The sequence below is a fragment of the Salvelinus fontinalis genome, chromosome 4 (assembly GCF_029448725.1).
Source record: "Salvelinus fontinalis isolate EN_2023a chromosome 4, ASM2944872v1, whole genome shotgun sequence".
Classification (NCBI taxonomy): Eukaryota; Metazoa; Chordata; class Actinopteri; order Salmoniformes; family Salmonidae; genus Salvelinus; species Salvelinus fontinalis.
The window spans coordinates 4,061,871-4,089,654 of record NC_074668.1 but is presented as its reverse complement, the minus strand read 5'-3'; the positions used below and the strand labels follow the sequence as shown (position 1 = coordinate 4,089,654).

At 45.8% G+C, this 27,784-nt stretch overlaps 1 protein-coding gene across 1 annotated transcript; it reads right to left on the bottom strand.

Moving 5' to 3' along the window:
* Positions 1-1,882: 1,882 nt before the first annotated feature.
* LOC129853009 (secreted protein C-like) lies at positions 1,883-15,014 on the bottom strand. The gene is made up of 6 exons (XM_055918631.1): positions 14,758-15,014; positions 11,755-11,934; positions 6,837-7,266; positions 6,511-6,675; positions 2,883-2,989; positions 1,883-2,301 (listed from the first exon to the last, which is right to left on the bottom strand). Exons 1-5 carry the CDS (start codon positions 14,792-14,794, stop codon positions 2,893-2,895), a joined length of 909 nt encoding a protein of 302 aa, XP_055774606.1. The 5' UTR covers positions 14,795-15,014; the 3' UTR covers positions 1,883-2,301; positions 2,883-2,892.
* Between the last annotated feature and the right edge of the window lie 12,770 nt (positions 15,015-27,784).

Sequence of the window (27,784 nt, the reverse complement as noted above, 5' to 3'; positions counted from 1 at the left end):
TGAAACCATCAAGTGATAGATTTTAAACAAATACATGTCTGTCATTGAACAATCCATTGCCATGATTAGATGGTGAAAAACCACCAATGAAGTTTAAACTCTATTTTAGGATGTTGTGTGATTTAGTCTGTTGTCTTTGTGTTGGTCTATTCTGAGCTCTGCTGCTATTAGCTTTGTAATTAGAGGCACCGCTTTGGTTACATATCGGTGTGTGTGTGTGTGTGTGTGTGTGTGTGTGTGTGTGTGTGTGTGTGTGTGTGTGTGTGTGTGTGTGTGTGTGTGTGTGTGTGTGTGTGTGTGTGTGTGTTCAGAACGTCTCACATGGTCATTGTTGTAGCACACAAAAGCCCAGCCACTTCCCCTCCCCCAGTGCAAACACACAAACAGCTAGTTGAACTCATTCAGACCATCTGTAATGGACGTTATTCAGCCATTCCAAACAACTCTGCACCATGGCAACAGAGAGGTCTGGGTGTGAGCAGGTACAGCGGGAACAAGAGAAAGAAAGAGAGCAACATGCTCTCACAGTCTCGCTGCATAATTAGACATTTTTCGTTTCTCCATACGTCAAATTCATAGGGTTAAAACCCCCCAGAAATGAAAACGAGTGTCCTAGGATCGAACCCTCAACATTCTGATCCAGAGCCATGGGACTACGCAAAACACAACCCTTTCTTGATGGCAATAGTGCTCACTGTTGCCCCTGTAACGGATGTGAAATGGTTAGCTAGTTAGCGGGTACGCGCTAGTAGCATTTCAATCAGTTACGTCACTTGCTCTGAGACTTAAGTAGGGTTTCCCCTTGCTCTGCAAGGGCCATGGCCTTTGTGGAGCGATGGGTAACGATGCTTCGTGGGCGACCGTTGTTGATGTGTGCAGAGGGTCCCTGGTTCGCGCCCGTGTCGGGGCGAGCGGACGGTTTAAAGTTATACTGTTACACCCCTAGTGCCCGGGTTTTGAAGGCATTTCCCTACGTCCTCAGGACATGGATAGACGTCCAATCTCTACCGGGAGAGAGAGAGAATGAAAAAATAGAGGCAAGAGGGGTGGGAAGAGGGAGAGAGAGAGAGAGATTGACCCCATATCAAACCGTCTGGTTTTATTCTATTTTGTCTCTGTATGAACTTAGTATTAGACCTCCTAGCAGATGATGACATTATAAATTAACTGAGTATATGAACCGTAGAAATATCTTGATGCTTTAATCTCTATCATTTCACCTTCCATAATTTAGGTTGGTTCCAGAATGAGATAAAGATTATTATGTAATGAAAGAGTTTGGAAAGTGACCTACTTTTCTAATTTTCTGTGCATCTTTGTTTGATAGTTCCAATCTTTTCAAATAACTAATGTCACTGTTTAACAGATTTAATCCCTGAAGAATTTCTGAGAACTTGGATATAAATTCTTTGTTTCGTTCTAGGGTTTGTTGGAACCTATCGGAATGCTTTGAAGTGTTCCGTTCCATTGTGAAGTCATATCTCGGTGATGTCATAATGCATTTCATCCCTTTGTCACATCACAAATAGAGAAAGAGATTCTTGTTTTTGTTTTATACTCTCTGCTTTACAGTGGTTACACTCTCAAGTTTGAATCCCCGAGCTGACAATGTACAAATCTGTCGTTCTGCCGCTGAATAACTGACTTGCCTCCTTAAATAAAAGACAAAATCCCATGTATTATTATGGAGAGAGAGAGAGAGAGATAGAGAGTGCTGAGGGCCTCTGTCAAAGTTATTCTGGTCCTCCTCTCTCTCTCTGCTCTTCACTGTGTGTCTGTGTTTGGGTACAGGACTGCTGTGTTTGTATGAGCACATGGCTGCGGTATGGGACACGATCAGATTGGGGAATGGAAACACACAGTCCAGGCTGAGGACACACACTTTTCTTAACAGAGAGGGACTTTATTCGTGAACAGATAGATTCCATCCATGTCCAGTACAGTAGATCTGACCTAGGAACAGCATGGCTAATAAATAAACAATAAAGCAACGGTAGCGTGATGCTCAACATCGCAGTCCAATCATATCTAATAAAACAACACTCTGTCACCAATAAATAATCCAATAAATTATAATAACAAGGAGGTTCTATGCTGGTTTCTTCAAGGCGGTTCTATGCTGGTTTCTTCAAGGCGGTTCTATGCTGGTTCTTCAAGGAGGTTCTATGCTGGTTCTCCTAGAGAAAATTCTACTGTCTGGCGTTGTAGAGTCTGTGCAGTAGATCACTCCGCTGGGTAGGAGCCGGCACCGGTTTCTCCTCCGGTTGTCCCGGTTCTCATGGTTCCAGACCTTTCAGTTCTCTAAGAGAAGCAAGAGAAGGGTCATTATTCAGCTGTTGAATTTCCAGTAATAAAGATCACACACAGAGACCAGAGACCAGAGTCCAGAGATCATAGATCAGAGGTCAGAGTCCAGAGGTCAGAGACCAGAGATCAGAGACCAGAGACCAGAGATCAGAGACCAGAGATCAGAGACCAGAGATCAGAGATCAGAGACCAGAGACCAGAGGTCAGAGACCAGAGACCAGAGATCAGAGACCAGAGACCAGAGACCAGAGATCAGAGACCAGAGATCAGAGATCAGAGGTCAGAGGTCAGAGGTCAGAGACCAGAGATCAGAGACCAGAGATCAGAGGTCAGAGGTCAGAGACCAGAGGTCAGCCTAGAGCAAGCCAAGAAGGCAATCCTTTGGAGCGAAGCCTGTAATTCATGTAATTGACAGACAGGTATTGGGGAGAATGCTTTGGGGACATGCTTTGGGGACAATGCTTTGCTTTAGGCTATGATTTCATTGTGCAAGAGTGTACGAGAATGTTTGAGAGAGTGTGTGTGTGTGTGTGTGTGGGGTGGGGGTGGGGGGGGGGGGGGGGGTTATATCTTACCTGCTGATGGTCACATCGTGATGTCACAGGGTGTGGTTTTCTGTAGCTGTTGCTTCTCACTGCCAGAGCCAAGATAGGTAGCCAGAAAGTTCTTATGAGTTCTGTAACTGATAACAGACCAGAGAGAGATGTTAGCTAACGCCTAGCGTCTGTGACAGAGTGTAAATTCAGTCCCGACTGGGGCCCGAACTCACAATCCACAACGTACACAAGAATCACCGTCAATACCACTGACCCAGTACAGCCAACACATCTGGACCTGGTGCTGACCCAGTACAGCCAACATATCTGGACCTGGTGCTGACCCAGAACAGCTAACATATCTGGATCTGGTGCTGACCCAGAATAGCCAAGACATCTGGATCTGGTGCTGACCCAGAACAGACAACATATCTGGACCTGGTGCTGACCCAGAACAGCCAACACATCTGGACCTGGTGCTGACCCAGAACAGCCAACATATCTGGACCTGGTGCTGACCCAGAACAGACAACATATCTGGACCTGGTGTCGACCCAGAACAGCCAATACATCTGGATCTGGTGCTGACCCAGAACAGCCAACACCTCTGGACCTGGTGCTGACCCAGAACAACCAACACATCTGGACCTAGTGCCGACCCAGAACAGCCAACATATCTGGACCTGGTGCCGACCCAGAACAGCCAACATATCTGGACCTGGTGCTGACCCAGAACAACCAACACATCTGGACCTGGTGCTGACCCAGAACAGCCAACATATCTGGACCTGGTGCTGACCCAGAACAGCCAACACATCTGAACCTGGTGCCGACCCAGAACAGCCAACATATCTGGACCTGGTGCTACAGTACTTTTATGGCTCAGAAAGACAGTAGCAACTTGGTCACCTGATACACATTTGACCAGGATCTACTCTGTGTAAGACCTGTTATAGATCCTACACATTCAACCAGGATCTACTCTGTGTAAGACCTGTTATAGATCCTACACATTCAACCAGGATCTACTCTGTGTAAGACCTGTTATAGATCCTAGACATTCAACCAGGATCTACTCTGTGTAAGACCTGTTATGGATCCTACACATTTCTTGGACTGACAGATGGAAGTCTGGTATTCTAGCACGACCCAGTTGAATGGAAAATCCATTCAGACAGAGGTACTGTATGTACTGTGTACGGCTCTGCTATTACTCATGTTGTCAGCAGCATCGGCACACTAATTAGTCTCAGGTAACAACATGGTGGATGATATAAAGTGCCTTCAAGAAAGTATTCATACAACCTTGACTTATTCTATATTTTGTTGTGTTACAGCCTGAATTCAAAATGGATCAAATATATATATATATATATATATATATATATATATATATATATATATATATATATATATATATATATATATTCTCACCCAACTACACACAATAACCCATAACGCCAAATTGAAAAACATGTTTTTTTTAAGAAATGTGTGCAAATGTATTTAAAATGAAATACAGAAATACCACCGTGACATAAGTATTCACACCCCTGAGGTTAGAATCACCTTTGGCAGCGATTATAGCTGTGAGTCTTTCTGAATCAGTCTCTAAGAGCTTTACACACCTGGATTGTACAATATGTGCACATTATTCTTTACAAAATTCAAGCTCTGTCAAGTTGGTTGTTGATCATTGCTAGACAGCCATTTTCAAGTCTTGCCATAGATTGTAAAGCTGAGTTAAGTCAAAACTGTAACTCAGCCACTCAGAAACATTCAATGTCGTCTTGGTAAGCAACTCCAGTGTATATTTGGCCTTGTGTTTTAGGTTATTGTCCTGCTGAAAGGTGAATTTGTCTCCCAGTGTCTGTTGGAAAGCAGACTGAACCAGGTTTCCTCTTGGCTTTTGCCTGCGCTTAGCTCTAGTCCGTTTCTTTTTACTCTTAAAAACTCCTTAGTTCTTGCCAATGACAAGCATACCCATAACATGATGCAGCCACCACCATGCTTGAACATATGAAGAGTGGTACTCAGGGATGTGTTGGATTTGCTCCAAACATAACGCTTTGTATTCAGGACATAAAGTTCCTTTCTTTGTTACATTATCTCCAGTTCTACCTTATTACCTTATTGCAAACAGGATGCATGTTTTGGAATGTTTTTTATTCTGTACAGGACTTCCTTCTTTTTACTCTGTCATTTAGGTTAGTATTGTGGAGTAACTACAATGTTGTTGATCCATCCTAATTATTTTCCTATCACAGCCATTCAACTCTGTAACTTAAAGTCACCATTGGCCTCATGGTGAAATCCCTGAGCGGTTTCCTTCCTCTCCGGCAACTGAGTTAGGAAGGAAGCCCGTATCTTTGTAGTGACTGGGTGTATTGATACACCATCCAAAGTGTAATTAATAATTTCAACATGTTCAAAGGGATATTCAATGTCTGCTTTTTTGCTGCTTGACTGAGGGACTTTACAGATAATTGTATGTGTGGGGTACAGAGATGAGGTAGTCATTCATAAATCATGTTAAACACTATTATTACACACAGAGTGATTCCATGTAACTTATTATGTGACTTGTTAAGCATATTTTTACTCCAGAACTTCTTTAGGTTTGCCATAACAAAGAGGTTGAATACCTATTGACTCAAGACATTTCAGCTTTTCATTTGTAATTAACTTGTAAACATTTCTAAAAATGTAATTCCACTTGGACATGATGGGGTATTGTGTTTAGGCCAGTGACACAAAATCTCAATTTAGTCCATTTTAAATTCAGGCTGTAACACAACAAAACTGAACTGGTTTCTATCCTCAAGCCACGAGACTGCTAAATAGCTAGCGAAATGGCCTGTATCTTTCTTATTGCACTGTCTCTATGCACACTGACAGGACTCTACACACTCTGACAGGACTCTACACACTCTGACAGGACTCTACACACTCTGACAGGACTCTACACACTCTGACAGGACTCTACACACTCACAGGACACTACACACTCACAGGACTCTACACACTGACAGGACTCTGACAGGACTCTACACACTGACAGGACTCTACACTCTGACAGCACTCTACACACTGACAGGACTCTAACAGGACTCTACACACTGAGAGGACTCTACACACTATGACAGGACTCTACACACTCTGACAGGACTCTACACACTCTGACAGGACTCTACACACTCTGACAGGACTCTACACACTCTGACAGGACTCTACACACTCACAGGACTCTACACACTGACAGGACTCTAACAGGACTCTACACACTGACAGGACTCTACACACTGACAGGACTCTAACAGGACTCTACACACTGACAGGACTCTAACAGGACTCTAACAGGACTCTACACACTGAGAGGACTCTAACAGGACTCTACACACTGAGAGGACTCTAACAGGACTCTACACACTGACAGGACTCTAACAGGACTCTACACACTGAGAGGACTCTAACAGGACTCTACACACTGACAGGACTCTAACAGGACTCTACACACTGACAGGACTCTAACAGGACTCTACACACTGACAGGACTCTAACAGGACTCTAACAGGACTCTAACAGGACTCTAACAGGACTCTACACACTGACAGGACTCTAACAGGACTCTACACACTGACATTAAACGTTGAGACTTGATACTCACTGTGTGCAGGCCATGAGCAGTATGGCGAGGCAGCTGACGCTGGAGAGGACCACAGCTATGACGACCAGGACAGTCTGAACCACCTCAGCTCTGCCGCTGTCTTCCTTGTTCGTCGTAGGCAGGAGCAGGATCCCACAGCGCTCGCCGTCATAACCTTTATTACACCTGCAGGGGGGACAGATGGTCAACCGATTCATTAAATCAGTCAATCAATGAAAAAGTATGTCAGTCAGATAGTCAGTCAGTCAGTCAGTCAATCTATCCTTCATTCTATCCATCATCCATCCACCCACATGCACACGCACACACGCCTGTGTTGTACTCACATGCACACTGGCTCTCTCAGGTCTGCCATGTACTTGCAGAGTCCATGGATACAGTAGCCCTTGTGGGAAGAGCTACAAGGGTCCTCTGTGACACGCCCTGACGTCTGGTGTGTGTGTCCGGCCGGGAACTCCGACGTGTGTCCCGACGACGTGTGTCCCGACGACGTGTGTCCCGACGACGTGTGTCCCGACGACGTGTGTCCCGACGACGTGTGTCCCGACGACGCGTGTCCCGACGACGCGTGTCCCGACGACGCGTGTCCCGACGACGCGTGTCCCGACGACGCGTGTCCCGACGACGCGTGTCCCGACGACGTGTGTTCAGGGTTGACGGCTGTGGAGTTTTTTGTATCCTTCTTCTTCTTTCCTTTATTCCTTTTTCCTTTCTGACCTTTCCCCTTTTCTTTTTGGCCCTTACTGTGACGCAGCACTGCTGGGGAACAACAGATGGTTATTATCATTTTCTGATTATTAGAGACAGAGATAGATGAGAGAAAAGGGGGAAACAGACGGGAGACAGATAGAGACAGATGGGAAAGAGATGGAGACAGATGGGAAACAGAAAGAGACAGATGGAGACAGATAGAGACAGATAGAGACAGATGGGAAAGAGATGGAGACAGATGGAGACAGATGGAGACAGATGGGAAAGAGATGGAGACAGATGGAGACAGATGGAGACAGATAGAGACAGATGGAGACAGATGGGAAAGAGATGGAGACAGATGGAGACAGATAGAGACAGATGGAGACAGATGGGAAAGAGATAGAGATAGATGGAGAGACATTGAGACAGATAGTGAGAGATGGAGAGGTGGAGACAGATAGAGAGAGATTGAGACAGATGGGAAACAGATGGGAAACAGATAGAGAGATGGAGACAGATGGAGACAGATGGAGAGAGATAGGAGACAGATGAAGACAGATGGAGAGAGCTAGAGACAGATAGTTAGAGGTGGGAGACAGATGGAGAGAGATGGAGAGAGATGGAGACAGATGGAGAGAGATAGGAGACAGATGAAGACAGATGGAGAGAGAGAGAGGGATGGAGACAGATAGTTAGAGGTGGGAGACAGATGGAGAGAGATGGAGACAGATGGAGACAGATGGAGAGAGACTGGAGACAGATAGAGACAGACTGGAGACAGACTGGAGACAGATAGAGACAGACTGGAGACAGACTGGAGACAGACTGGAGACAGACTGGAGACAGATGGAGACAGACTGGAGACAGATGGAGACAGACTGGAGACAGACTGGAGACAGATAGAGACAGACTGGAGACAGATAGAGACAGACTGGAGACAGATAGAGACAGACTGGAGACAGATGGAGACAGACTGGAGACAGACTGGAGACAGACTGGAGACAGACTGGAGACAGATAGAGACAGACTGGAGACAGATGGAGAAAGACTGGAGACAGACTGGAGACAGACTGGAGACAGATAGAGACAGACTGGAGACAGATAGAGACAGACTGGAGACAGATGGAGACAGACTGGAGACAGATGGAGACAGACTGGAGACAGACTGGAGACAGACTGGAGACAGACTGGAGACAGACTGGAGACAGATAGAGACAGACTGGAGACAGATGGAGACAGATAGAGACAGACTGGAGACAGATAGAGACAGACTGGAGACAGATAGAGACAGACTGGAGACAGATAGAGACAGACTGGAGACAGATAGAGACAGACTGGAGACAGACTGGAGACAGACTGGAGACAGATAGAGACAGACTGGAGACAGACTGGAGACAGACTGGAGACAGACTGGAGACAGATAGAGACAGACTGGAGACAGATAGAGACAGATAGAGACAGACTGGAGACAGATAGAGACAGACTGGACACAGACTGGAGACAGACTGGAGACAGACTGGAGACAGACTGGAGACAGATGGAGACAGACTGGAGACAGATGGAGACAGACTGGAGACAGACTGGAGACAGACTGGAGACAGATAGAGACAGACTGGAGACAGATAGAGACAGACTGGAGACAGATAGAGACAGATAGAGACAGACTGGAGACAGATGGAGACAGACTGGAGACAGACTGGAGACAGACTGGAGACAGACTGGAGACAGATAGAGACAGACTGGAGACAGATGGAGACAGACTGGAGACAGACTGGAGACAGACTGGAGACAGATAGAGACAGACTGGAGACAGATAGAGACAGACTGGAGACAGATAGAGACAGACTGGAGACAGATGGAGACAGACTGGAGACAGATGGAGACAGACTGGAGACAGACTGGAGACAGACTGGAGACAGACTGGAGACAGATAGAGACAGACTGGAGACAGATGGAGACAGACTGGAGACAGACTGGAGACAGATGGAGACAGACTGGAGACAGACTGGAGACAGATAGAGACAGACTGGAGACAGATAGAGACAGACTGGAGACAGATAGAGACAGACTGGAGACAGATAGATACAGACTGGAGACAGACTGGAGACAGACTGGAGACAGATAGAGACAGATAGAGACAGACTGGAGACAGACTGGAGACAGACTGGAGACAGACTGGAGACAGACTGGAGACAGATAGAGACAGACTGGAGACAGATAGAGACAGATAGAGACAGACTGGAGACAGATAGAGACAGACTGGAGACAGATGAAGACAGACTGGAGACAGATAGAGACAGACTGGAGACAGACTGGAGACAGACTGGAGACAGATAGAGACAGACTGGAGACAGATAGAGACAGACTGGAGACAGACTGGAGACAGATAGAGACAGACTGGAGACAGATAGAGACAGACTGGAGACAGATAGAGACAGACTGGAGACAGATAGAGACAGACTGGAGACAGACTGGAGACAGATAGAGACAGACTGGAGACAGATAGAGACAGACTGGAGACAGATAGAGACAGACTGGAGACAGATAGAGACAGACTGGAGACAGATAGAGACAGACTGGAGACAGACTGGAGACAGACTGGAGACAGATAGAGACAGACTGGAGACAGACTGGAGACAGACTGGAGACAGACTGGAGACAGATAGAGACAGACTGGAGACAGATGGAGACAGACTGGAGACAGATAGAGACAGACTGGAGACAGACTGGAGACAGACTGGAGACAGATAGAGACAGACTGGAGACAGATAGAGACAGACTGGAGACAGACTGGAGACAGATGGAGACAGATAGAGACAGACTGGAGACAAATGGAGACAGACTGGAGACAGATAGAGACAGATGGAGACAGACTGGAGACAGACTGGAGACAGATGGAGACAGACTGGAGACAGATAGAGACAGACTGGAGACAGATAGAGACAGACTGGAGACAGATAGAGACAGATTGGAGATAGATAGAGACAGACTGGAGACAGATAGAGACAGACTGGAGACAGATAGAGACAGACTGGAGACAGATAGAGACAGATGGAGACAGACTGGAGACAGACTGGAGACAGATGGAGACAGACTGGAGACAGATAGAGACAGACTGGAGACAGATAGAGACAGACTGGAGACAGATAGAGACAGACTGGAGATAGATAGAGACAGATGGAGACAGACTGGAGACAGACTGGAGACAGACTGGAGACAGATAGAGACAGACTGGAGACAGATAGAGACAGATGGAGACAGACTGGAGACAGACTGGAGACAGATGGAGACAGACTGGAGACAGATAGAGACAGACTGGAGACAGATAGAGACAGACTGGAGATAGATAGATACAGACTGGAGACAGATAGAGACAGACTACAGACAGATAGAGACAGACTGGAGACAGATAGAGACAGACTGGAGATAGATAGAGACAGACTGGAGACAGACTGGAGACAGACTGGAGACAGATAGAGACAGATGGAGACAGACTGGAGACAGATAGAGACAGACTGGAGACAGATAGAGACAGATGGAGACAGACTGGAGACAGATGGAGACAGACTGGAGACAGATAGAGACAGACTGGAGACAGATAGAGACAGACTGGAGACAGATAGAGACAGACTGGAGATAGATAGAGACAGATGGAGACAGACTGGAGACAGACTGGAGACAGACTGGAGACAGACTGGAGACAGACTGGAGACAGATAGAGACAGACTGGAGACAGACTGGAGACAGACTGGAGACAGATAGAGACAGACTGGAGACAGATAGAGACAAGTGGGACAGAGGGGAAGACAGATGGGAGACAGGTGGGAGAGAGGGGGAGGTAGGGACTACTGGGGGGTACTAGGGACTACTGGGGTAGGAGCTAGGGGCTGTCTGCTAGAGGGTACTAGGGACTACTGGGGTAGGAGCTAGGGGCTGTCTGCTAGAGGGTACTAGGGACTACTGGGGTAGGAGCTAGGGGATGTCTGCTAGAGGGTACTAGGGACTACTGGGGTAGGAGCTAGGGGCTGTCTGCTAGAGGGTACTAGGGACTACTGGGGTAGGAGCTAGGGGCTGTCTGCTAGAGGGTACTAGGGACTACTGGGGTAGGAGCTAGGGGCTGTCTGCTAGAGGGTACTAGGGACTACTGGGGTAGGAGCTAGGGGCTGTCTGCTAGAGGGTACTAGGGACTACTGGGGTAGGAGCTAGGTGCTGTCTGCTAGGGGGTACTAGGGACTACTGGGGTAGGAGCTAGGGGCTGTCTGCTAGAGGGTACTAGGGACTACTGGGGTAGGAGCTAGGGGCCGTCTGCTAGGGAGTACTAGGGACTACTGGGGTAGGATCTAGGGGTAAGGGAGAGGGGTTATCACGCAGTCCTACGTTGGGGTGAGCCGTCTGCTAGAGGGTACTAGGGACTACTGGGGTAGGATCTAGGGGTAAGGGAGAGGGGTTATCACGCAGTCCTACGTTGGGGTGAGCCGTCTGCTAGAGGGTACTAGGGACTACTGGGGTAGGATCTAGGGGTAAGGGAGAGGGGTTATCACGCAGTCCTACGTTGGGGTGAGCCGTCTGTAGGTGTTCCTCCCGACAGATCTTCTTCAAGATCCAGTTCCTCCTCATCGCCCAGAGAGCTCTGTAGCTCCTCCCCTTCCCCTGAGGCCAATGCCCCCGTCACATGGCTCAGCCCCGCTGAGAACGTCACTGCGGATCCCAGGACACCTAGAGCGCTGAAAACTACAACCAGACCACACCAGTCAAACGCAGAGCACTGAAAACTACAACCAGAACACACCAGTCCAACTGCACACACAACAGTATATGTAAATCATGTACACTAAATAATTGTGCTACACTCATTATGCAAAAGAAAGAAAGAAAAAAGTAAACTACAACTAGACCACACCAATCAGACACAGACCAGAGTACTGAAAACTACAACTAGACCACACCAATCAGACACAGACCAGAGTACTGAAAACTACAACTAGACCACACTAATCAGACACAGACCAGAGTACTGAAAACTACAACTAGACCACACTAATCAGACACAGACCAGAGTACTGAAAACTACAACTAGACCACACTAATCAGACACAGACCAGAGTACTGAAAACTACAACTAGACCACACTAATCAGACACAGACCAGAGTACTGAAAACTACAACTAGACCACACTAATCAGACACAGACCAGAGTACTGAAAACTACAACTAGACCACACTAATCAGACACAGACCAGAGTACTGAAAACTACAACTAGACCACACTAATCAGACACAGACCAGAGTACTGAAAACTACAACTAGACCACACTAATCAGACACAGACCAGAGTACTGAAAACTACAACTAGACCACACTAATCAGACACAGACCAGAGTACTGAAAACTACAACTAGACCACACTAATCAGACACAGACCAGAGTACTGAAAACTACAACTAGACCACACTAATCAGACACAGACCAGAGTACTGAAAACTACAACTAGACCACACTAATCAGACACAGACCAGAGTACTGAAAACTACAACTAGACCACACTAATCAGACACAGACCAGAGTACTGAAAACTACAACTAGACCACACTAATCAGACACAGACCAGAGTACTGAAAACTACAACTAGACCACACTAATCAGACACAGACCAGAGTACTGAAAACTACAACTAGACCACACTAATCAGACACAGACCAGAGTACTGAAAACTACAACTAGACCACACTAATCAGACACAGACCAGAGTACTGAAAACTACAACTAGACCACACAATTCAGACACAGACCAGAGTACTGAAAACTACAACTAGACCACACTAATCAGACACAGACCAGAGTACTGAAAACTACAACTAGACCACACTAATCAGACACAGACCAGAGTACTGAAAACTACAACTAGACCACACTAATCAGACACAGACCAGAGTACTGAAAACTACAACTAGACCACACTAATCAGACACAGACCAGAGTACTGAAAACTACAACTAGACCACACTAATCAGACACAGACCAGAGTACTGAAAACTACAACTAGACCACACTAATCAGACACAGACCAGAGTACTGAAAACTACAACTAGACCACACTAATCAGACACAGACCAGAGTACTGAAAACTACAACTAGACCACACTAATCAGACACAGACCAGAGTACTGAAAACTACAACTAGACCACACTAATCAGACACAGACCAGAGTACTGAAAACTACAACTAGACCACACTAATCAGACACAGACCAGAGTACTGAAAACTACAACTAGACCACACTAATCAGACACAGACCAGAGTACTGAAAACTACAACTAGACCACACTAATCAGACACAGACCAGAGTACTGAAAACTACAACTAGACCACACTAATCAGACACAGACCAGAGTACTGAAAACTACAACTAGACCACACTAATCATACATAGCAACCAAGGCTGCACGCAGACAGTGCAGACTACAACCCAATAACACACACAGCAGACTAGAGCACTCAATACTTCCATTTGACATCAGACAAACAGACCCAAAGAGCAGAATACAAGAGCTGAACATTCTTTAACTTTGACCTAAATAGGATTAGCATACCGTCCAGGCTTCTGACAAGTCTTAACATGTTTTGAAACATTTCTCTCTTCTCTCTGTTTCAATCTGCATATCTCTCTCTCTCTCTCTCTCTCTCTCTCTCTCTCTCTCTCTCTCTCTCTCTCTATCTATCTATCTCTCTCCTTACTCCATCGCTCTACTTCCTTCTAAACACAAGGCTTCTCTCTCCTTAGTCCATCACTCTACTTCCCTCTAAACACAAGGCTTCTCTCCTCTACTTCCCTCTAAACACAAGGCTTCTCTCCTCTACTTCCCTCTAAACACAAGGCTTCTCTCCTCTACTTGCCTCTAAACACAAGGCTTCTGTCCTCTACTTGCCTCTAAACACAAGGCTTCTGTCCTCTACTTGCCTCTAAACACAAGGCTTCTGTCCTCTCCTTGCCTCTAAACACAAGGCTTCTGTCCTCTACTTGCCTCTAAACACAAGGCTTCTGTCCTCTACTTGCCTCTAAACACAAGGCTTCTGTCCTCTACTTGCCTCTAAACACAAGGCTTCTGTCCTCTACTTGCCTCTAAACACAAGGCTTCTCTCCTCTACTTCCCTCTAAACACAAGGCTTCTGTCCTCTACTTGCCTCTAAACACAAGGCTTCTGTCCTCTACTTGCCTCTAAACACAAGGCTTCTGTCCTCTCCTTGCCTCTAAACACAAGGCTTCTGTCCTCTACTTCCCTCTAAACACAAGGCTTCTGTCCTCTCCTTGCCTCTAAACACAAGGCTTCTGTCCTCTACTTCCCTCTAAACACAAGGCTTCTGTCCTCTCCTTGCCTCTAAACACAAGGCTTCTGTCCTCTACTTCCCTCTAAACACAAGGCTTCTGTCCTCTACTTCCCTCTAAACACAACTCTTCTCTAAAACCCAGCTCACCCTTCTATCCATTCCTGCCCAAACTAAACACAACACAACAGCCAATCATCATATTGTAATTACGAGCCCGGTCTACTTACCCAAACACAGCAGAGAGGAGAGGATGAGAGTGTTCATGTCCTAGGAGTGTGTGTGAGTGGTTGTGAGGGTGCGTGTTTGTTTCCCGACAGACAGACAGACAGTGAGAGTGTGTGTGTGTTCTGCGCTGACAGACAGTGAGAGTGTGTGTGTGTGTGTGTGTTCTGCGCTGACAGACAGTGAGAGTGTGTGTGTGTGTGTGTGTTCTGCGCTGACAGACAGTGAGAGTGTGTGTGTTCTGCACCGACAGACTAGTCTTCTGTCTCTCCTTCCTCTCCTACTTAGGGGTTGGTTGGCTGCTTTTATAGACAACGCCTCAGTAGAGAGAGAGAGAGAGAGAGTGAGAGTGTGTGTGTGTGCGTGTATGTGTGTGTGTGTGTGTGTGTGTGTGTGTGTGTGTGTGTGTGTGTGTGTGTGTGTGTGTGTGTGTGTGTGTGTGTGTGTGTGTGTGTGTGTGTGTGTGTGTGTGTGTGTGTGTGTGTGTGTGTGTGTGTGTGTGTGTCTTTCAGTAATGTAATGATTAACTTGCCCAAACTTAGGGAATGTATTTATGCATGTCATGTTCTTTACACTTGGCTTCTGTTGGGAATAATAATGAGTAAGATCCTCACACTTTGTTCCATACAGTTAACACACACACACACACACACACACACACACACACACACACACACACACACACACACACACACACACACACACACACACACACACACACACACACACACACACACACACACAACAATTTTTGTATTCTGTCCAGTCACTACATCTCATTAACACACAAAAATAAACTTTCCACTTCCACTTTCACTAATGTTCCTTCCTCCGGGCCTTGTATCTTCACTAATGTTCCTACCTCCGGGCCTTGTATCTTCACTAATGTTCCTACCTCCGGGCCTTGTCTCTTCACTAATGTTCGTACCTCCGGGCCTTGTCTCTTCACTAATGTTCCTACCTCTGGGCCTTGTCTCTTCACTAATGTTCCTACCTCCGGGCCTTGTCTCTTCACTAATGTTCCTACCTCCGGGCCTTGTCTCTAACTAATGTTCCTACCTCCGGGCCTTGTCTCTTCACTAATGTTCCTACCTCCGGGCCTTGTCTCTTCACTAATGTTCCTACCTCCGGGCCTTGTCTCTTCACTAATGTTCCTACCTCCGGGCCTTGTCTCTAACTAATGTTCCTACCTCCGGGCCTTGTCTCTTCACTAATGTTCCTACCTCCGGGCCTTGTCTCTTCACTAATGTTCCTACCTCCGGGCCTTGTCTCTTCACTAATGTTCCTACCTCCGGGCCTTGTCTCTTCACTAATGTTCCTACCTCCGGGCCTTGTCTCTTCACTAATGTTCCGACCTCCGGGCCTTGTCTCTTCACTAATGTTCCTACCTCCGGGCCTTGTCTCTTCACTAATGTTCCTACCTCCGGGCCTTGTCTCTTCACTAATGTTCCTACCTCCGGGCCTTGTCTCTTCACTAATGTTCCTACCTCCGGGCCTTGTCTCTTCACTAATGTTCCTACCTCTGGGCCTTGTCTCTTCACTAATGTTCCGACCTCCGGGCCTTGTCTCTTCACTAATGTTCCTACCTCCGGGCCTTGTCTCTTCACTAATGTTCCTACCTCCGGGCCTTGTCTCTTCACTAATGTTCCTACCTCCGGGCCTTGTCTCTTCACTAATGTTCCTACCTCCGGGCCTTGTCTCTTCACTAATGTTCCTACCTCCGGGCCTTGTCTCTTTCACTTCATATATTTGCTGAGGGTCCATTGAATAGAGCCATAAAAGACTAAACAACAGCTGCAAGTCCTTTCCACACACACACACACACACACACACACACACACACACACACACACACACACACACACACACACACACACACACACACACACACACACACACACACACACACACACACACACACACACACACACACACACACACACACACACACACACACACACACCTGTAGTGTCGTTGTCGAGGTCAAACAAGGGTTTGTAGTATTACAGTGTTGTTCAGGCGATTGAAAGTTGTTTGATAAGTCAACTAGGGATGTACTATATCCCATAATATTACGTGTAATTGCTTTGACGACATTCTGGTAAAGTATATAATATGTTTTCTTTCATGTGATCTTCAGGGATGAGTGTGGGTTACGTTACCTTGTTCCCAGCAAACTGAAAACATTCCCAGGACATTAGCTAACATTCCCAGTAAGTTGTAGTTAGGCTTTGATCTAACATTAGGTTGATAACACTCCAAAAAACAATAAAATAATGTTTTTGATAACAAAATGTTTTTGTTTTGTTCTTCAGACAATGTTTAAAATGAAAAAAATCCTTGGAATGTTCACAAGGTACTTACTAAAAATGTTGTTAAGAAAATGCACCAGCCACCGCAGAACATTCCCATGATTCAGAGCGGTTGGGTTAAATGTGGACGACACATTTCAGTTGAATGCATTCAGTTGGACAACTGACTAGGTATCCCCCCTTTCCCTTTCCTTTCCCTTTTACATTGTCCTCCTACAATATACCCCTCCCCCACTTTCCCCCCTTGCCCCCCAAGGTTCCTTTTATTTATACCTTTATTTAACTAGGCAAGTCAATTAAGAACAAATTCTTATTTACAATGACGGCCTACCCCGGCCAAACCCTAACCTGTGCGCCGCCTTATGGGACTCCCCAATCACGGCCAGTTGTGATACAGCCTGGAATCGAACCAGGGTCTGTTATGACGCCTCTAGCACTGAGATACAGGGTAATAAAGGAAATATATATATATATATATATATATAAAATATATGTGTATATATATGTATGTGTATATGTATGTATTTTTATATATATGTGAATGTATGTATGTGTAAGTAAGTACACACCCATATATATATATATATATATATATATATATATATATATATATATATATATATATATATATATATATATATATATATATTCTGAAAATGTTCTCATCATTTTAAACATTTGATCTCAATACTAAAATCTGTTCCTAACAGAGTAAGACTACATTTTGTAAACTTCACCCCGTTGCCAGAGTTTAAATAAATTGTGTTGTTTAGAAGGAGTGCAAAGGGACAATTGAGTTATTGCATACGCCCACTTCACAGAGTATATAATATACGAATACATGTTAGAACGGGCCAATAGGATCTTGCTAGCTCATGCTTGGCTCCTCCTTTCTTGTTCTGCCCTCTATGATTAATTTGCTCCGATTGGAAATGACAGGGTGTGGTCTATCTTGGTTAGTTATACAAATCTTTGACAGGCTGTGGTCTGTCCTTGGTTAGTTATACAAATCTTTGACAGGCTGTGGTCTGTCCTTGGTTAGTTATACAAATCTTTGACAGGCTGTGGTCTGTCCTTGGTTAGTTATACAAATCTTTGACAGGCTGTGGTCTGTCCTTGGTTAGTTATACGAATCTTTGACAGGCTGTGGTCTATCTTGGTTAGTTATACAAATCTTTGACAGGCTGTGGTCTATCTTGGTTAGTTATACAAATCTTTGACAGGCTGTGGTCTATCTTGGTTAGTTATACAAATCTTTGACAGGCTGTGGTCTATCTTGGTTAGTTATACAAATCTTTGACAGGCTGTGGTCTATCTTGGTTAGTTATACAAATCTTTGACAGGCTGTGGTCTATCTTGGTTAGTTATACAAATCTTTGACAGGCTGTGGTCTATCTTGGTTAGTTATACAAATCTTTGACAGGCTGTGGTCTATCTTGGTTAGTTATACAAATCTTTGACAGGCTGTGGTCTATCTTGGTTAGTTATACAAATCTTTGACAGGGTGTGGTGGTGGGGGGGTGTGTACTGTTCAGTTTGCTTGATGTGGTTTGTGACCTGCAGGGATAATAGAGTGAGGGATATTTAGTTACCTTGTTGTGTCTGTCTTCTCTGTTTCCCTCCATTCCTCTCTGGATGGAATCCCATCCATCCCATCCCCTGCCACGCAGGCAGCGTTGCACTGTGGTCCGCCGTGACATGGATAGATGGTTGTTTATAGGGGAGGGCCGTGACGGAATTTTCACCAACCTTCCAAAGAGAATGTTAGGAATACCTGACATGTCGTTGGGGAGAGGTCAGACACACTGCTTATTGGAAACTATGACAGCAGTCTGGAAAAGAGAGCAGAGCACAATAACAGAGTCCTAGAGATCTGAACATCCTCAAACTGGAGGTAGATATATGTGTCTTCTGACCCCTCCTGTCTCAGCCTCCAGTATTTATGCTGCAGTAGTTTGTGTCGGGGGGCTAGGGTCAGTTGGTTATATCTGGAATATTTCTCCTGTCTTATCCGGTGTCCTGTGTGAATTTAAGTATGCTCTCTCTAATTCTCTCTTTCTCTCTCTCTCTCTCTCTCTCTCTCTTGGAGGACCTGAGCCCTAGGACCATGCCTCAGGACTACCTGGCATGATGACTCCTTGCTGTCCCCAGTCCACCTGGCCGTGCTGCTGTTCCAGTTTCAACTGTTCTGCCTGAGGCTATGGAACCCTGACCTGTTCACTGAGGTGCTGACTTGTTGCACCCTCGACAACTACTGTGATTATTATTATTTGACCCTGCTGGTCATATTTGAACATCTTGGCCACGTTCTGTTATAATCTCCTCCCTCAGCACAGCCAGAAGAGGACTGGCCACCCCTCATAGCCTGGTTCCTCTCTAGGTTTCTTCCTAGGTTTTGGCCTTTCTAGGGAGTTTTTCCCTAGCCACCGTGCTTCTACACCTGCATTGCTTGCTGTTTGGGGTTTTAGGCGGGGTTTCTGTACAACACTTTGATATATCAGCTGATGTAAGAAGGGCTTTATAAATACATTTGATTTAGACACTAGTTACTGTAGAGTAGCCCCATGAACCAGGAAAAACCTTGGTTCACATGAGAACACACACGCACGCACGCACGCACGCACGCACGCACGCACGCACGCACACACACACACACACACACACACACACACACACACACACACACACACACACACACACACACACACACACATTGTTCCACTTATTTTGACTTGTAGTTATTATACATCTTTACAATGTTCCTCCTCGTACCATTTAAGCTAGAAACGCCATCCAATCATTACAATGTGCAGACTGGTCTGGAATAGTTTCATTGTACACAACTTTTTGATACTATTAAACTTTTATTAAACTTACTAAACTTCATTCACTTTCATGGGATTTCTTCAACATTCTAAAGCTTCCATTGTATTTGTATTTATTATGGATCCCCATTAGCTGCTGTCATGGCAACAGCTACTCTTCCTGGGGTTTATTATGGATCCCCATTAGTTCCTGCCAAGGCAGCAGCTAGTCTTCCTGGGGTTTATTATGGATCCCCATTCCTTCCTGCCCTGGCAGCAGCTACTCTGCCTGGGGTTTATTATGGATCCCCATTAGTTCCTGCCAAGGCAGCAGCTGCTCTTCCTGGGGTTTATTATGGATCCCCATTAGTTCCTGCCAAGGCAGTAGCTACTCTTCCTGGGGTTTATTCTGAATCCCCATTTAGTTCCTGCCGAGGCAGCAGCTACTCTTCCTGGGGTTTATTCTGAATCCCCATTAATTCCTGCCGAGGCAGCAGCTACTCTTCCTGGGGTTTATTCTGAATCCCCATTAATTCCTGCCAAGGCAGCAGCTAGTCTTCCTGGGGTTTATTATGGATCACCATTCGTTCCTGCCAAGGCAGCTTGTCAAATCGCCAGTTGGCAACACATCCCTTATGGGATTAATGTACACATAAACAAACATTGCAATAATTCATTGATTTAACAAAAATATATATTTTATATTTCTTCCGGTGTTCTCTGCTCATAACAACCTACCCACTGGGCACCGACGTCAAATCAATGTCTATTCCACGTTGGTTCAACCGTATTTTCATTTATATGACGTGGAAACAGCGTTGATTAAACCATTGTGTGACAAGTGGGTTTGATCATAATGCCTCTGTTTCTATTGGCCTCATCAACTCAGCTGGTTGAAAAATATGTTGGCTGCCATGGTCACAGGGAGAGCAGAGAAATATTTACCTGGCGATTGTTTCGGCTACTGTGGTACTGTATTTTGTTACCTGGTTACAATACTTTCTCATTGTCTACCTGGCTGTCTGACGAAGGCATATTCTATTCTTGTTGCAGGCTGACGTTTATAGTCATGAGTCTTGCCCTTGAGGCAGAACTGAGTATTTTCCGCTAGATGTGCCAGCTGCAAAGTCAAAATTGTCTACAGTACCAGTCAAAAGTTTGGACACACCTAGTCATTCAAGGGTTTTTCTTTATTTTTACTATTTTCTACATTGTAGAATAATAGTGAAGACATCAAAACTATGGAATCATGTAGTACTGTAAAAACAAATCAAAATATATTTTAGATTCTTCTTTGACTTGATGACAACTTTGCACACTCTTGGCATTCTCTCAACCAGCTTAAGCTGGAATGCTTTTCCAACAGTCTTGAAGGAGTTCCCACATACTGAGCACTTGTTGGCTGCTTTTCCTTCACTCTGTGGCCCAACTCATCCAAAACCATCTCAATTAGTTTGAGGTTGGGTGATTGTGGAGGCCAGGTCATCTGATGCAGCACTCCATCACTCTCCTTCTTGGTCAAATAGCACTTACACAGCCTGGAGGTGTGTTGGGTCATTGTCCTGTTGAAAAACCAATGATGGTCCCACTAAGCGCAAACCAGATGGGATGGCGTATCACTGCAGAACTGTGCTGAACCAGAACCATGCTGGTTGAGTGTGCCTTGAATTCTAAATAAATCACAGACAGTGTCACCAGCAAAGCACCCCCACACCATCACACCTCCTCCTCCATGCTTCACGGGGGAACCACACATGCAGAGATCATCCGTTCACCTACTCTGCGTCTCACAAAGACACAGCGGTTGGAACCAAAAATCTCAAATTTGGACTCTTCAGAACAAAGGACAGATTTCCACCGGTCTAATGTCCATCGCTTGTGTTTCTTGGCCCAAGCAAGTCTGTTCTTCTTATTGGTGTCCTTTAGTAGTGGTTTCTTTGCAGAAATTCGACCATGAAGGCCTGGTTCACGCAGTCTCCTCTGAACAATTGGGTTTTCTAATGATCACTTAGTCTTTTAAAATTATAAACTTGGATTAGCTAACACAATGTGCCATTGGAACACAGGAGTGATGGTTGCTGATAATGGGCCTCTATACGCCTATGTAGATATTCCATTAAAAATCAGCCGTTTCCAACTACAATAGTAATTTACAACATTAACCATGTCTACACTGTATTTCTGATCAATTTGATGTTATTTTAAGGGACAAAAAATATGTTTTTCTTTCAAAAACAAGGACATTTCTAAGTGACCCCAAACTTTTGAACGTTAGTGTGTGTATATATAGTACATATATTGTGTTTGTGTATATTTATATTGTATTATACAAAAGTGACCTAGGTCTCAATATGTCTTCCCTGTCATATTTTTAATTTTTTTTATAAACAGAATTTGTATAAATTAGCATAAAATAACTCGCTAACATTAACTCTTGAACCCGTTGCTTTTTCCATTCACATTTCGAATTTGGACGTTAGCACGTTGAGCCTACTGATTGGTGTGCCCCCCCCCCCCACCTCGTTAGTCAGAAGGTGTTGTCCCCATGCTGGCTTGTCATCTCGTTAGTCAGAAGGTGTTGTCCCCATGCTGGCTTGTCATCTCGTTAGTCAGTATGTGTTGTCCCCATGCTGGCTTGTCATCTCGTTAGTCAGTATGTGTTGTCCCCCGTGCTGGCTTGTCATCTCGTTAGTCAGTATGTGTTGTCCCCCGTGCTGGCTTGTCATCTCGTTAGTCAGTATGTGTTGTCCCCATGCTGGCTTGTCATCTCGTTTGTCAGTATGTGTTGTCCCCCGTGCTGGCTTGTCATCTCGTTAGTCAGTATGTGTTGTCCCCCGTGCTGGCTTGTCATCTCGTTAGTCAGAAGGTGTTGTCCCCATGCTGGCTTGTCATCTCGTTAGTCAGTATGTGTTGTCCCCCGTGCTGGCTTGTCATCTCGTTAGTCAGTATGTGTTGTCCCCCGTGCTGGCTTGTCATCTCGTTAGTCAGAAGGTGTTGTCCCCATGATGGCTTGTCATCTCGTTAGTCAGAAGGTGTTGTCCCCATGCTGGCTTGTCATCTCGTTAGTCAGTATGTGTTGTCCCCGTGCTGGCTTGTCATCTCGTTAGTCAGAAGGTGTTGTCCCCGTGCTGGCTTGTCATCTCGTTAGTCAGAAGGTGTTGTCCCCATGCTGGCTTGTCATCTCGTTAGTCAGTATGTGTTGTCCCCATGCTGGCTTGTCATCTCGTTAGTCAGTATGTGTTGTCCCCATGCTGGCTTGTCATCTCGTTAGTCAGTATGTGTTGTCCCCATGCTGGCTTGTCATCTCGTTAGTCAGTATGTGTTGTCCCCATGCTGGCTTGTCATCTCGTTAGTCAGTAGGTGTTGTCCCCATGCTGGCTTGTCATCTCGTTAGTCAGAAGGTGTTGTCCCCATGCTGGCTTGTCATCTCGTTAGTCAGTATGTGTTGTCCCCGTGCTGGCTTGTCATCTCGTTAGTCAGTATGTGTTGTCCCCGTGCTGGCTTGTCATCTCGTTAGTCAGTATGTGTTGTCCCCATGCTGGCTTGTCATCTCGTTAGTCAGTAGGTGTTGTCCCCATGCTGGCTTGTCATCTCGTTAGTCAGAAGGTGTTGTCCCCATGCTGGCTTGTCATCTCGTTAGTCAGTAGGTGTTGTCCCCATGCTGGCTTGTCATCTCGTTAGTCAGAAGGTGTTGTCCCCATGCTGGCTTGTCATCTCGTTAGTCAGTATGTGTTGTCCCCATGCTGGCTTGTCATCTCGTTAGTCAGTATGTGTTGTCCCCCGTGCTGGCTTGTCATCTCGTTAGTCAGAAGGTGTTGTCCCCATGCTGGCTTGTCATCTCGTTAGTCAGTATGTGTTGTCCCCCGTGCTAGCTTGTCATCTCGTTAGTCAGTATGTGTTGTCCCCATGCTGGCTTGTCATCTCGTTAGTCAGTATGTGTTGTCCCCATGCTGGCTTGTCATCTCGTTAGTCAGAAGGTGTTGTCCCCATGCTGGCTTGTCATCTCGTTAGTCAGTATGTGTTGTCCCCATGCTGGCTTGTCATCTCGTTAGTCAGTATGTGTTGTCCCCATGCTGGCTTGTCATCTCGTTAGTCAGTATGTGTTGTCCCCATGCTGGCTTGTCATCTCGTTAGTCAGTATGTGTTGTCCCCATGCTGGCTTGTCATCTCGTTAGTCAGTAGGTGTTGTCCCCATGCTGGCTTGTCATCTCGTTAGTCAGTATGTGTTGTCCCCATGCTGGCTTGTCATCTCGTTAGTCAGTATGTGTTGTCCCCATGCTGGCTTGTCATCTCGTTAGTCAGTATGTGTTGTCCCCGTGCTGGCTTGTCATCTCGTTAGTCAGTATGTGTTGTCCCCATGCTGGCTTGTCATCTCGTTAGTCCGTATGTGTTGTTCCCATGCTGGCTTGTCATCTCGTTAGTCAGTATGTGTTGTCCCCATGCTGGCTTGTCATCTCGTTAGTCAGTATGTGTTGTCCCCATGCTGGCTTGTCATCTCGTTAGTCAGTATGTGTTGTCCCCATGCTGGCTTGTCATCTCGTTAGTCAGTATGTGTTGTCCCCATGCTGGCTTGTCATCTCGTTAGTCAGTAGGTGTTGTCCCCATGCTGGCTTGTCATCTCGTTAGTCAGAAGGTGTTGTCCCCATGCTGGCTTGTCATCTCGTTAGTCAGTATGTGTTGTCCCCATGCTGGCTTGTCATCTCGTTAGTCAGTATGTGTTGTCCCCATGCTGGCTTGTCATCTCGTTAGTCAGTATGTGTTGTCCCCATGCTGGCTTGTCATCTCGTTAGTCAGTAGGTGTTGTCCCCATGCTGGCTTGTCATCTCGTTAGTCAGTATGTGTTGTCCCCATGCTGGCTTGTCATCTCGTTAGTCAGTATGTGTTGTCCCCATGCTGGCTTGTCATCTCGTTAGTCAGTATGTGTTGTCCCCGTGCTGGCTTGTCATCTCGTTAGTCAGTATGTGTTGTCCCCATGCTGGCTTGTCATCTCGTTAGTCCGTATGTGTTGTTCCCATGCTGGCTTGTCATCTCGTTAGTCAGTATGTGTTGTCCCCATGCTGGCTTGTCATCTCGTTAGTCAGAAGGTGTTGTCCCCATGCTGGCTTGTCATCTCGTTAGTCAGTATGTGTTGTCCCCATGCTGGCTTGTCATCTCGTTAGTCAGTAGGTGTTGTCCCCATGCTGGCTTGTCATCTCGTTAGTCAGTAGGTGTTGTCCCCATGCTGGCTTGTCATCTCGTTAGTCAGAAGGTGTTGTCCCCATGCTGGCTTGTCATCTCGTTAGTCAGTATGTGTTGTCCCCGTGCTGGCTTGTCATCTCGTTAGTCAGTATGTGTTGTCCCCGTGCTGGCTTGTCATCTCGTTAGTCAGTATGTGTTGTCCCCATGCTGGCTTGTCATCTCGTTAGTCAGTAGGTGTTGTCCCCATGCTGGCTTGTCATCTCGTTAGTCAGAAGGTGTTGTCCCCATGCTGGCTTGTCATCTCGTTAGTCAGTAGGTGTTGTCCCCATGCTGGCTTGTCATCTCGTTAGTCAGAAGGTGTTGTCCCCATGCTGGCTTGTCATCTCGTTAGTCAGTATGTGTTGTCCCCATGCTGGCTTGTCATCTCGTTAGTCCGTATGTGTTGTTCCCATGCTGGCTTGTCATCTCGTTAGTCAGTATGTGTTGTCCCCATGCTGGCTTGTCATCTCGTTAGTCAGAAGGTGTTGTCCCCATGCTGGCTTGTCATCTCGTTAGTCAGTATGTGTTGTCCCCGTGCTGGCTTGTCATCTCGTTAGTCAGTATGTGTTGTCCCCATGCTGGCTTGTCATCTCGTTAGTCAGAAGGTGTTGTCCCCATGCTGGCTTGTCATCTCGTTAGTCAGTATGTGTTGTCCCCGTGCTGGCTTGTCATCTCGTTAGTCAGTATGTGTTGTCCCCATGCTGGCTTGTCATCTCGTTAGTCAGAAGGTGTTGTCCCCATGCTGGCTTGTCATCTCGTTAGTCAGTATGTGTTGTCCCCGTGCTGGCTTGTCATCTCGTTAGTCAGTAGGTGTTGTCCCCATGCTGGCTTGTCATCTCGTTAGTCAGTATGTGTTGTCCCCGTGCTGGCTTGTCATCTCGTTAGTCAGTATGTGTTGTCCCCGTGCTGGCTTGTCATCTCGTTAGTCAGTATGTGTTGTCCCCGTGCTGGCTTGTCATCTTGTTAGTCAGAAGGTGTTGTCCCCATGCTGGCTTGTCATCTCGTTAGTCAGAAGGTGTTTCCCAGGTGATATTTAAGAGCTGCTGGCTCAGTGATCCAGGTGGTTTGAGAGCTGTTGATAGCGCTGCTTTTTAAAGTTGATAAATCAAAACTTTCTGTCTTGTATCTCCCCCTTGTTTGGTTTGGTTTGCTCCAGTTATTTTTCCTCCATATTATACGTTGGTGTGGGTCTTTTGTTTTTGTGTGCCTTGTCTGAGGTAAATTTAGTAGGCACTCACTGTGGGGGTCATTTGGAACCCACTTTCTTGTTGCTAAGCAACATTCAGTGGACTCATGGTGGGTGTCATTTGGAACCCACTTTCTTGTTGCTAAGCAGCATTCAGTGGACTCGTGGTGGGTGTCATTTGGAACCCACTTTCTTGTTGCTAAGCAACATTCAGTGGACTCGTGGTGGGTGTAATTTGGAACCCACTTTCTTGTTGCTAAGCAACATTCAGTGGACTCGTGGTGGGTGTCATTTGGAACCCACTTTCTTGTTGCTAAGCAACATTCAGTGGACTCGTGGTGGGTGTCATTTGGAACCCACTTTCTTGTTGCTAAGCAACATTCAGTGGACTCGTGGTGGGTGTCATTTGGAACCCACTTTCTTGTTGCTAAGCAACATTCTGTGGACTCGTGGTGGGTGTCATTTGGAACCCACTTTCTTGTTGCTAAGCAACATTCAGTGGACTCGTGGTGGGTGTCATTTGGAACCCACTTTCTTGTTGCTAAGCAACATTCTGTGGACTCGTGGTGGGTGTCATTTGGAACCCACTTTCTTGTTGCTAAGCAACATTCAGTGGACACCCCCCCCCCCCTGTGAGTGTCTTTCAGAACCATACCTGAAATTTTATTTTTGGGGGAAAACGTAACAAACCGTTCAAGCTAGATACACCAAAACAATTTTCACATGCTCAGGCTATCCTAAATTCAAATTCTTTACCCTTTAAATCAACTATAACTTATAAAATATGCATACATTAGCATAAAAATGACTCAACAACAATAACTGTTCAACTGCAAATCCTTTGACTTTAAAAAAAAATCTAACTTTTAGTAATGTGTGTTGAAATCCAGGTTCACCCGTCCAGAGGTATGTACGTGTGTGTGAACTAATGATTATGTGAGTTAATGTTCACTCATTAACATGGTGTGTTTTGTCTAACGAGCCATTTACCTCTGTACAATGTAATGGGGAGGAAGTGTGTGTGTGTGTGTGTGTGCACTCTTGCAAGTACAGTAATCAACCGAATCTCCAAATAAAGCGCTAACCCGTGTCTTAACCGGAGCAACTGAATTACGCCACGGCTTGACGTTGAAGTAATGCCATGTGTTGCCGAATCTTAGCTGTCAGTCAAAAGCTGCAAAAAGGGGAACTAAAATGTAAGTCTATGCATTCGTTCTGTATGGTTAAAGGTTAAGGATAAGGTTCCGCTTAAGTCTATGCATTCATTCTGTATGGTTAAAGGTTAGGGATAAGGTTCCGCTTAAGTCTATGCATTCATTCTGTATGGTTAAGGGTTAAGGTTTGGATTAAGGCTTAAAACAACAACAAAAAACACGCAACCTTCTGAGCCTGAGTTTGCGGCTTTAAACCCCCCCCCCCTCCCCCACCAACCCCATCCACAACGCAAACAGCAAGCCTGTTAGAAGATAACAGGCGCTCACGTTGCCCCTAAAGGACGGCATAGCTTCCACAT